This window comes from Tachypleus tridentatus, chromosome 13 (assembly GCF_004210375.1).
Source record: "Tachypleus tridentatus isolate NWPU-2018 chromosome 13, ASM421037v1, whole genome shotgun sequence".
Classification (NCBI taxonomy): Eukaryota; Metazoa; Arthropoda; class Merostomata; order Xiphosura; family Limulidae; genus Tachypleus; species Tachypleus tridentatus.
In genome coordinates, this window is record NC_134837.1 from 119,664,929 (window position 1) to 119,677,725 (window position 12,797).

Here is a 12,797-nt window from a genome sequence, read left to right on the forward strand (position 1 = left end):
ATGTGAATGTAATTGTTGCATGTTTACTGAAAGTTTCAGATTGATACTAAATATTTTCACAAAATGACGTCTTATTTGTTTTAACTTAGAAGTAAAGAAGAAAAGTCAATTTCTATTGGTACAGATCTTACGTTCTACAGAAATTTACATAAAGAAGACATAATCATGAAATATTACACAAATTCTTGTGTTATAAACACACATATCAATAATTACCAAAGGAAAGATATTGCACCACGTTAAAAACACATGAAGAGTAACAAATAAGGGACAAACATCACATGTAACAATCTTTTTCAGCAAGACTCTATATAAAAAGCGACAGTTGTTAATATCAACAAAAAGCTAACAAAATGTAGGGTAAAGTTCTCCTAGTAACTTTTTTTTTTTTGCTGTAGTTTGTGTTACTGAGGATCTCTTTAGTTATACCTTAAATCCATTCATCCGGTTACTTTGTGGTAAGTACTGATCAACAGTCTGCTGTTCCATAGATGGTTTATGTCACGAAAATATTTAGAACAGTTGTTCATTAGTATATATGTAAAAACGGCTCGTTTGGGTTGAGAAAATTGTTTACGTAAAAAAAAAAATTCTCAACCCAAACGAGCTGTTTTTACATGTATATTTTTCTCTACAAGTGGGTTTTCTCGACATCACTGAGTTGTTCATTAAACAGATTTGTATCAAAACTTAAAACAAATGTTCATTAGATACATTTGTAACCATAGTTAGAACAGTTATTGATCTGATGGATTGGTACGTAGCACAAATATCCCTCATATTTAACAATCTAACATGTATGGTAGACATAATTCACATAGTAATAATTAAGTAGTTATTAAATTTATGTTCGCTGTTCAAACTGGAAATTTACAGTTCTTGTTGTTTATAACTGTCATGCTTTTACAGGGTACAGTTCTTGTTGCTAATAACTGTCATATTTTTACAGTGTATAGTTCTTGTTGTTAATAACTGTCATATTTTTACAGTGTACAGTTCTTGTTGTTAATAACTATCATGTTTTTACAGTGTACAGTTCTTGTTGTTAATAACTGTCATGTTTTTACTGTTTACACTTCTTGTTCTTAATAACTGTCATGTGTTACAGTGTACAGTTTTTGTCGTATATAATAGTCATGTGTTTACAGTGTGCGGTTCTTGTTGTGAATAATCTTCATGTATTCAGAGTGTACAGTTTTTGTTGGAAATGACTGTCATTTTTTTATGTTACAGCATTCTAATTCTTGAAAATTTCTGAAAGGATTGAGAAATATTCTCCATTTAATTAATTAATTTATTACATCTTGGACTCTGGATGTGGCAATGAATGAATCAGTGGTGTGTTCCACACGACAACGTCATCTACATATTGTGAGATTAGAGTACTGTATGTATTAGGTATGGGAGAGGTATGACATTTAGGAATAGAAAGTAGAGTTGTTTGTTGAGAACAGACCCTGGAGGTCTTCTGCATTTCGACGTGCTGTTGTTGAGTTTATCTTTAATAGTTCTATTTTTGTTAAAAATAGAGAGCCACCTGGTGATGAGAATAACTAACTTGTATTTTGTTAACTGATACTTTAGACTTTAGAGTATTGTGTCAGACAGTATGGAATGGTTGCATTACATCTAGAAATGCTACGACTGAGGAGTGATTCTGCTTGAACTGTTGGTGTATAGATTCAACCAATCTTACTAGGTTATAGGTTGTCTGTCTGTGTTTTGTTTATTGTTGAAGGTGTTATTGGTTTCCAAGTAATATAACAGTCTGTTGGATGTGACTTTGTCCACGAGTTTACAGTTACGACAGAAAGTGTTCGTACCCCTGAGTCCCGAGTGATTTTTTGTTCATAACTCAAAAAGTATCATGATAGGCTAATAGAAGTATTGTATATTATAAATATTATGCTAACACATATCTACATAATTTTTATGTAAATTAAACGACAAATAAACCGTTTATAAACAAATAACGAAAAATAGGAGGAGCAGAAAGTGTTTGTACATTTCAGAACGTGTGAAAAAAACTGATATTCCCGTAAAAATTTTGTTCAGTTTGGTGAATAAACTACATTATACCATTCCAGAACCAGACACGGGGTTCATAATTATTGGAATTTAGCCAGCAAAAAATCTACTTCCGGCAATTTAGCGCTGTCTCCGTCATTATCTGCTTAGTCATCATGGCGAACAGTAAACAACTGTCCAGTGATTTAAAAAAACGAATTATTGTAAAATACAAGTCTCGTGTGTCTTTTTGGTATTGCTACACAACTTAATATGCCGAAATCTACTGTTCAAAGCATAATTGTCAAGTTTAAGCTCACAGGATCAACTGCTAACCTCCCTCGTTCCGGACGTCCCACCAAAATTCCTGAGAGAACTAAAAGGAAGATTCGCAGATAAGTTAGTAGGAACCCTCGTTTAACACGTAATGACATACAGAAACTGGTAAGGGAAACTGGGGTTGAAGTAAGCACCTCTACAGTTGCGAACATGTTACGCTCTTCTGGGTTCAAAGCATGTCGTCGTCGTAGAACTCCATATTTAAAGCCTGTTCATTTAGAAGTACGATTAAGGTATGAAAAAAACATGTAGATAAACCCTTTACCTATTGGAAGGCTAAGCGTGTTAAGGCGTTCGACTCGTAATCCGAGGGTCGCGGGTTCGATTCCCGGTCACGCCAACCATGCTCGCCCTTTCAGCCGTGGAGACGTTATAATGTGACGGTCAATCCCACTATTCGTTGGTAAAAGAGTAACCCAAGAGTTAGCGGTGGGTGGTGATGACTAGCTGCCTTTCCTCTAGTCTTACACTGCTAAATTAGGGACGGCTAGCGCAGATAACCCTCGAGTAACTTTGCGCGAAATTTAAAAAAAAAAATCTATTGGAAGAGTATTCTTTGGTCAGACGAAACTAAAATCGAGCTTTTCGGCCACAATGATGTTCGCTATATTTTCCGTAAGAAGGGGGAACGAAATCTTCCAAAGAACACCGTCCCTATAGTTAAACACGGATGCTATGGGGTTCCTTCAGCTCTTATGGCGTAGGCAGCATTCACCGCGTCAACGGAATCATGAAGAAAGAAGAGTACGTTGATATATTAGGCACTTATAACAAGAATGATGCTCGGAACTTGCGGCTTGGGCGTCGTTGTATCTTCCAGCACGACAATGACCCTAAGCACACATCGAAATATTACAGTCCTGGTTGCAGAGGAACCCTATAAGCGTTCTGGAGTGGCCATCGCAGTCACCCGATCTCAACCCAATTGATAACGTTTGGCATGAGTTGAAGACCAGGGTTCATCAGCGTCATTCGACAAACTTGCAAGAGTTGGAGGCCTTCTGTAAAGAATAATGGAAGAAAATACCAGTCGAGTACTGTCAAACGATCATGGAGGCTATGAGGAGAGATTGCGCTAAGTAATTCCCATGAAAGGCTACACAACTGACCATTAAAGTAGACGCACAAACACTTTCTGCCCTTCCTATGTTTGGTTATTTGTTCATAAACAGTTTATTTTTGTTCAATTTGCATAAAAAATTATGTAAATGTGTGTTAGTAAAATATTTATAATATACTATACTTTCATTATCCTAATCGTGACACTTTTTAAGTTATGAGGAAAAAAGTACTCACGACGCAGGGGTACGAACACTTTCTGTCATAACTGTACCCAAGTTGTACAGAAGACGTATAGGTATATAGCTGTTATGACATTCAGATATAGAATATTCTACGATTTTCTTCAGTACTATTGGTTGAGGTTCTTTCAGGTATGTAGAATATTTACTATTTTACATTAACGTTTGGTAACCACTAACGTAACTCAGTTTACTTTATGAAGTAGCAATATGGTTACAGTAAAGATATATAACATTACCATACATTTTATACATCCAAAAGCGTACTGACATATTTTTCTTCTGAAATGACACGCTGTGTTCGTCTTTTTACCTATGTTGTATTAAAGAGAATATGGAGTTCCTCTATTCCCTGTGAGGAGGTGTACCCTTGACCCACATCCTCTAGAGCCGGTCTTGAAATAAGTGTTTATATTGATACTTGTACATATGTTCATTATGTGATACAAGAAAGTTTCTATACCGCTGTGCTTTCATCAACGTAAATCTAGAACTTAGACATTTTACTGGTGGCTGCTGTAATGCGATGTCGTCTTTGCTCTGAACAGACGGGTTTTAAAATTATTCTATTTCTTCAGGTCGATAGCAACACTAACATTACTAACACTGATTTTAAACGTTTTGAATCGTTGTGTTAATAAATTTTATAATACGTTCGTATGGAATTTAAAAACAATTTTATATGTAATTGTCTTAAGGATTCACGCCAGTTTTACTCAATATTCCATTGGAAGGTTAGAAAGAATGTTAGTAGTCAACACCGCCTACCTGTTATTATTGAACTACTATAACCTAATATTTCAATATTGGTATTTGACCTTTACACTTATATCACAAGCACGGTCTGAAACGGAAAGTGTGATTGATTTTGAGTAATACGTGAACCATGCACTTTCAGAACAATAATTCGTCACGCAAACAACTGGGCCACGCCTGTCCTTAAAATGTAAGATAAAAGAAATAAGTAGTTGATCACTGTTAGATAAATATATAAAGTTTTACCTAACCAAAACTCCTGGATTGAATTTCGAAAACCATTTTTGTATTCTACCCACGATCTGTAAAAAATTTTCAAATGGTTTTCCAAAATCTCCTCTTCTTTGGATCAACTAGAAATAAGAAAATCAATAATAAATACTGAGATAACTAAGTTTTATAATTATCAATATGAAACTTTAAAATATATATTCCTGTATTATTCAACATTATTCTGTCTTTATCAGATCTTTCGAAAAACAAAACGTTTGAAATCAAAAACAAAACTTATTCATAGGATCAGAATTTCTCTTTCACAGATTATTTTAGGATAATATTATCACGACATCAAGATAAACTCCAGAGTAGATTTCTCTGTGTTATTACACACTGTTATATGTTTATTGTCATGCAGAAAGTGTCAGGTTGAGCACAGATACACATTCTGATATATATACAAACAAATGATTACCAAATGAAAACGCATTATAAGGTGTATATTTAACACTCCTACGAAAAGTGGGGCCTAATAGGCCCCAGAGCAACTTGAAAGGTTATTAATATTAATATTAATATTGCCATTTCATTTAAATACAAATTTATTAGCCTAATATTAATAACCTTTCAAGTTGCTCTGGGGCCTATTAGGCTCCACTTTTCGTAGGAGTGTTAAATATGATAAAATAACATATATTTATGAACGGAATCAGTGAATAAATATGATAAAAAATAAAACAAAACACGTTACATGCTCTCAACAAACATTTTTCTTTTTAAATGTGGGATTGGTTATAAAACGTATTTTCCAATTCCTCTAAATCATTGAATTTATATAACAAAGCAGTTTATTCTTCTATGAAAATAATGGCAAACTGTTAATTAAATATTTCACGAACTGAAAATTAACCCATGTATACCACATAAGAAAATTAAGTTGACTTACCGGAATTACCTGAGAACTAAGTTATTCTGAACTAAGTATGTAAACAAACCTTTAAAACAGTAATCTTTGTAGTGTGGGTAATTTATATTGTATTACAGTAATTATATCGTTAAAGTTAAGTATATAATTTTAATTTAATATTTCTTCTAAATTGATAATAATAAGATAATATATTTAACAACGTATTTTTCTGTATGAAAAAGTTGTTGTACAATGTTTGTGAATTTAACTAATATACGGGAATCATAGATGTCTCTTGATGTGAGTTTTCGATCTATTCTTGTAGAAATGAATACTTTATGGTCTATAAATATGTTTTAAATGTAACACGTAACGTTTAACATTAACATTAAAATTAATAACTACAGACAACACCTCTTGCAGTAATAATAACTCGAGTATTTATAAAAAGAAACGGAAAATTCAGATGTTGACTAGAGCCACATTTAGAAAACTATAAACATTTCTTGGACTCGGTGTGAAAAACATCAGATACAGTTACTAACACGGTTCTAACTCTCAGTGATTTAAAGAAAACTCTTTTGGGATATCCTGTTTAATACAACTATAAAATCATTGATAGAAGATTCACATCTTCAGTCTGTAAGAAAACAGTTTTGTGTTATCAACCATTTAACAATGTACAACACTGTGAAGATATTAAGTATTTTGTCTTTCTTCGTGTTGACCCAGTCTGATGTTCATCATCACACAGCTTGTAATACTGTCGGGTCACTGAAAGGAATAGTGGACTCCGTTACAGAATTAGTAGATCTGGCTAGAGAGAGGATTTCTACATTAGAAGGTATTATATTTCACTTGAAGCATTTTAGTTTACGGAAAACTTGAACATCTATTAAGGGAACATTTAAATATAACTACATGCTACTTTAGAATGTTAAACCTAAATGTTACAATGTTATCGTTGGTAACACTGTATGTTCAACTACTTTTTTGTTTTCACATTAAGTTTTTATCCGTTACTCTTTAGATGTGTTTTCTACAACCACACTTCAACAAACCTTTCCACCAATTGTTAATGATAAACAAAACCGATCCTTTCAACAATCTCTTTGTGTGACACAAACGACGGAACAAAATCCACCTCTACCAGAAGACTGTGCCAGTATCTATAAACAAAAACTAAACCGAACCAGTGGTGTCTACAGGATTCAACCACGATTTTTGAACCAGTCGATCTCTGTATACTGTGATATGGAGACATCAGGAGGAGGGTGGACGGTAGGTGAACTAAACTTTGTTTCGTGGTGTAGCTTTAGTTAATTCTCAATTAGTGAATGTTTTCGTGAAACATTTAATTAAAAGTTTGCCATTATTTTCATAGAAGAACAAACTGGTTTGTTATATAAATTCAATGATTTAGAAGAATTGGAAAATAAGTTTCAGAACCAAACCCTCATTTAAAAAGAAAAAATATTTATGTTTGTTAAGAACATGTAACGTTTTTCTTTTAATTTTTTCATATGTCTTCACTGATTCCGTTCATTAATATATATTATTTTATTATATTTAAATATACAACTTATAACACGTGTTTTCACTTGGTAATCATTTCTTTCTAGTTTGTTTATATACATATCAGAATGTGTATCTGTGTTCAACCTGACCCTTTCTACACGATAATAAATATATAACAGTGTTTAATAACACAGAGAAATCTACTCTGGAGTTTATGTTATAGGTTATTTTGAGTTTCTAGAAAAATTTAAAACATATTTCTTCTTATTCTGAAATCGTTTGTCAAACTTGAATTTAGATCATAAGTTTGTTACGAATTGAGCACAAACCTACCAAATGGGCTATCTGTGCAATGACCACCACGGGTTTTGAACTTTGGTTTGTAACAGTTTGAGTACTCAGAGATACCGCTATGCCAGTGGGGTTCAAATCATAATAATTAGTTTTGTTTTAATAAAAAAAAACAAACATATAAGTATCTTTACAAACAGTATCCACATATTTTGTACAGAATAATGTCGAATAATACAGGAATATATATTTTCAAGTTTCATTTTGATAATTATAAAACTTAGTTATCTCAGTATTTCTTATTGATTTTCTTATTTCTAGTTGATCCAGAGAAGAGGAGATTTTGGAAAACCATTTGAAAATTTTTACAGATCGTGGGTGGAATACAAAAACGGTTTTGGAAATTTAACCCAGGAGTTTTGGTTAGGTAAAACTTTATATATTTATCTAACAGTGATCAATTACTTGTTTCTCTTCATATTATTTAGTATTATTTGATATAATTAATTATTTACTTTCTTATAAACTATTTAATTATTATATACTGCTTCTGTTCCAGGCAATGACGTCATTTTCTCGTTGACCAATCAGGACAATATCGTGCTCCGTGTTGATCTGGAAGACTTTGAAGGAAGTCGAAGATATGCAGAGTATGACGATTTCTTGGTACGAAGTGAAAGAGAACTCTATAAAATGAGTTACAAAACGTACAAGGGTGACGCGGGTGAGTTTAAACTTTATTCTAGTATATAACATCCTTCATTAGTTGTTTATATATTATTCATTAATTATTTCAACATTATTTTAGGAAATTCTCTCGATCATCACAACAACATGATGTTCAGTACCAAAGATAAAGACAACGATAAAAACAGTGGTAATTGTGTTGAAAACTACAAAGGCGGATGGTGGTATAATTCATGTTATTTTTCTAACTTAAACGGCATGTATTACACAGAAGATAAGGAAGACGATACCAGTATTAACTGGTATCACTGGAAAACAAACACAGTACACTAAAGACAAGCGAGATGAAAATAAGACCTGTGGAGTTTATTATTGGTCAATAAATGATAAATAAATTTCAAATATATTTTGCAAAATTGTATTTTACGTCATACGTCATAATAGACAGTCAATATAGTCAGATAATCTTAACATGTTTTATTTTTTCTCTGTGTGTAATTATATTTAAGTGGATATTTTACCATAAACAAATAAAGTAATTTTGGTCAATGTGTACGAGTGTTACTTTAATCTATTGTGTTCTGAAGAATCTAAAATACTTGTATTATATTTCAGTTATTTATCTATAAAGTTTTAATGTCCACAAATACTTGAAGAAAAATGTGTTTAATAACCATAGAATATATACATAACATATTGTCTTCTGTTTCTGTTTGTGTGTGGTTTGTACAATCAATAAAATATTTCCCCTTCAGATGCCGCTGTATTAAAAGGTTTAATATTATCACGAAACCCGAAACCAACTTAATAATCACTGTTTTCTAGCTGGCAGATTAGATAGTTGTGTGAATAGTTACATGATTTTAATGTTTTTATACAATATAATCTAGGACCTTCAATAATAAAAAAGCTTTTTTTCATATTTTTTTTAAAAATTACTTCTGAACTTAAATCTATAATACTGCGATACATAGTTTCAAATCTCATATTTTGTGTTCTTATTGGTAAACAATTATTAATGTTAAGTCAGAAAATTAAAACTACAAAGAACAAACAACATACGAGTATCTTATATTTCTGTCTTACACGATGGTCTTCTAACGTATGACATTTATCATACGTTTTAAGGGCTTGCGTGGCTCAGTTGTTAAAGTACCGAACAATGGTTTTGAAAGTGTATGGTTCATATCTCACTGAAAAAACAATCTTACTTCCCATTTCAGATCGTGCTTGTGATATAAGTGTAAAGGTCAAATACCAATATTTGATTAGATTATACGAAAAAAAATCAGTTATGTTGCTAAGCCTTATGTTCTAGAAATATGTCACTGAAACAAACGTGTGATAACCTTACAGTTTATACTCGATATATTATGAGACAATAACCATCATTATTTTACAGTTAACAAAAATTTCATCGTTTAGATGGCGCTGTATAAAAGGCTTGACGATATATAGCAAAATTACGTTTTGTAAATGATCAGATCGATTACGTTACTTAAACTTGTTACGTTTTTGTGGTGATATTTATTGTTATATTGTTTTCTGTGACTTTACAACACATTTGTATTAACTTAATGTCTCTTTTTGATTAAAATCATTGTATATTTTATGTTTTGTATTTGTATTTTAATATTAGATACTTTCTACACTGTATTTCAAAAAATAAAATATATAATGTTTTTCATCAAAATGACACAGTAAGTTAATATAGATATTTTAAAGTTACAGCAACTGATCACAAGTTTTATTGTTAACCAGGAGGCTACACAGTGGGTTACCTGTGTTGTGTCAACCACAGCTATCTTAACTCAATTTTCTTAAGGTTAACAATGAACGATAATTTACAATTACGTCAAACTGTATGCGAATATATTTGATACTTATATTCGGTAAAAATAATGTAGTTTCTATGTTATTATTCACAAACTAAATGTTAAACTTTATTCTAAAGTTAATTACTTATTGTTATTTTTTACATTTAGTTATTTCTATCAGAAAATATCAATACTATTTATATGTACGTCTCTATAATATTATATAAATTAAATGGCGTATTATATTAGTTTTGTTTCCATGACAACTTCCGTGTTTCATTGCTACACTTTAGCAAAACCAAACTGTAACACATAGTTTATAAAAACGTTTGCGTCTAATATATATGCAAAAACGGCTCGTTTGGGTTGAGAAAATATTTTACGTAGAAGAGCGAACAACGTTTCGACCTTCTTCGGTCATCGTTAGGTTCACAAAGAAAGAAAGAGGTAACTGACCGGTAGCTGACCACATGTTTGAAAGGGGTTGTGTAACTGAGTGTCGGAATGTAGAGGGCGGTGTCAGATGTTTGAATATATAATTTTATTTTATTATATTTAATATAGGTATAAAGGCGCTCCTTTATATTGATTTATTTTGGGTTTACGTTGTTGTATAAGTAAGGCTTCTTTAATTTTGCGTTTGTTTATGTTTGTTTCTTTATTTCTTTATTTAGTATTTGAGTGTTTTCTATGGTTTTGTTGTGTTTATTTGACTCACAGTGTTCGAAAACGTGTGAATGTGACTTTTTATGTTCTTTGAATCTGGTTTCCATTTTTCTACTTGCTGGGAATGTTTATAGTTGGGTTAAGGTCTCTGATATAGAGTTCTAGGGCTATCTTGTAGGCTTCAGTGGTTGGAACTTCTGTATAGAGGGATTTTTTTCAATCACATTAACTCTATACATCCCAACATTAACTTCACATGTGAACAGGAAGAAAGCAATCAAATATCATTTCTTAACCTCAAAATTACAAGAACCGACACACAATTCAAAACAGAAATCCACCGAAAAATCACCCATACTCAGCACATGAAACAAAACAACAACTCAACATACTAAAAAATCAAATAAACACAGCCATAAAACTATGCTCACCAGATAAAATTAACGATGAATTAGACAAAATTAAACAATGCTTCATCAACATCAATAAGTTTTCTCCACAAACCGTAGAAAACATTATACGCACACATCTAGACAGAAAGCAAAATCAACCAACAAAAGTAAATATATCTCACGAATCAAAAAATCACGAAACCATATACTGCTGCATACCATATATTCCCGACATCAGCAGTCAAATAACCAACATTTGGCAAAAACTAGTAACAAAATATGACATTCCAGTTAATACCAAATTTATTCAAAAACCAGGCACAAAACTGAGGTTTATACTGCGTGAAAACCACACTGACAAACACCATACCAACATTATTTATAAAATACAATGTCATAACTGCCACGACTTCTATATTGGAGAAACAAGTAGAAAAATGGAAACCAGATTCAAAGAACATAAAGTCACCTTCACACGTTTTCGAACACTGCAAGTCAAATAAATACAACATAACCATAGAAAACACTCAAATACTAAATAAAGAAACAAACATAAACAAACGCAAAATTAAAGAAGCCTTACTTATACAACAACGTAAACCCAAAATAAACCAATATAAAGGAGCGCCTTTATACCTATATTAAATATAATAAAATAAAATTATATATTCAAACATCTGACACCGCCCTCTACATTCCGACACTCAGTTACACAACCCCTTTCAAACATGTGGTCAGCTACCGGTCAGTTACCTCTTTCTTTCTTTGTGAACCTGACGATGACCGAAGAAGGTCGAAACGTTGTTCGCTCTTCTACGTAAAATATTTTATCAACCCAAACTAGCCGTTGTAAACTTATTCTGTAGTTGTAACGTCGTACAATTCTCGAATAAAACTTGTTCACCTAGAGACGAGGGTATTTGTGTATCATTTATAACTTAGGTTTCTGTCTTGTAATATTAACATATTTCATTCATTTGTAGACACAGACCACCAAGTAAGTTTACAAGTTTAAATACACCGTTAATGCATGTTATTTCATACAGAATGTATTATAATTACAAACATTTACATGTCTAACGTATGGTGTGTATATGCTTTTTTCTTCTAGTAAAGCCACATCGGGCTATCTGCTGAGCCAACCGAGGGGAATCGAACCCCCTGATTTTAGCGTTGTAAATCCGTAGACTTACCGCTGTACTAGAGGCGGGCTACGTATTGTAACAAAATATTTCCAGAGACATTAGAGTTCGTAATTATATTAAACCAGTGAACCATTTGGTTCTCTAGAAGAATGTGGTAACATGCACTGTTTTGTTTTTAATTATCGAAAATTAGTTTGTTTATTGATTAAATTAAAATTAATAAACAAAACAATAAACTAAACTAAAACATAATAAACAGTATTTTAAAACAGATGGGTCAAGAGTATGTTTATTTTGTACACATAATTGTAAAATAATGTAGCATACGTACAAGTGAGAAGTTTTTCATTAAACGTTTTCCCAAATGCAAAGTCCAGAAATGTAACTTACCAACAAAATATAAAACGACACTTGTATCAAGTATCAATGTACTATTAAAATGAATACAATATTTAAATTACTGGTGCACAACAAATTATTATTAAAATAAGGAATAGCTCTATAAAAACTAGACATATATTCCGATGCATTATGATACTGTCTTCAGGAGTAACTGTCCAGTTACGGAAATTAGTAACATACTCACATGGATATATAGACTTCTGTGGCTCCATCTAGGCCTTAAGTAATCATAGCTACAAAATATATGTCTAGGACGTTATTAATTATGGCTCGGCATGGCCAAGTGTGTTAAAGTGTTAGACTGGTAATCCGAGGATCACGGGTTCGAATCTCGCTCGCACCAAACATGATCG

The 12,797-nt window shown here is 32.0% G+C and overlaps 1 protein-coding gene across 1 annotated transcript; it reads left to right on the forward strand.

The window, feature by feature from the left end:
• The first annotated feature begins 6,178 nt into the window (after positions 1-6,178).
• On the forward strand, positions 6,179-9,574 carry LOC143238007 (techylectin-5B-like). The gene is made up of 5 exons (XM_076477873.1): positions 6,179-6,370; positions 6,557-6,807; positions 7,657-7,762; positions 7,895-8,059; positions 8,144-9,574. The coding sequence occupies exons 1-5, from the start codon at positions 6,205-6,207 to the stop codon at positions 8,353-8,355; spliced, it is 900 nt and encodes a 299-aa protein (XP_076333988.1). The 5' UTR covers positions 6,179-6,204; the 3' UTR covers positions 8,356-9,574.
• Positions 9,575-12,797: the final 3,223 nt, after the last annotated feature.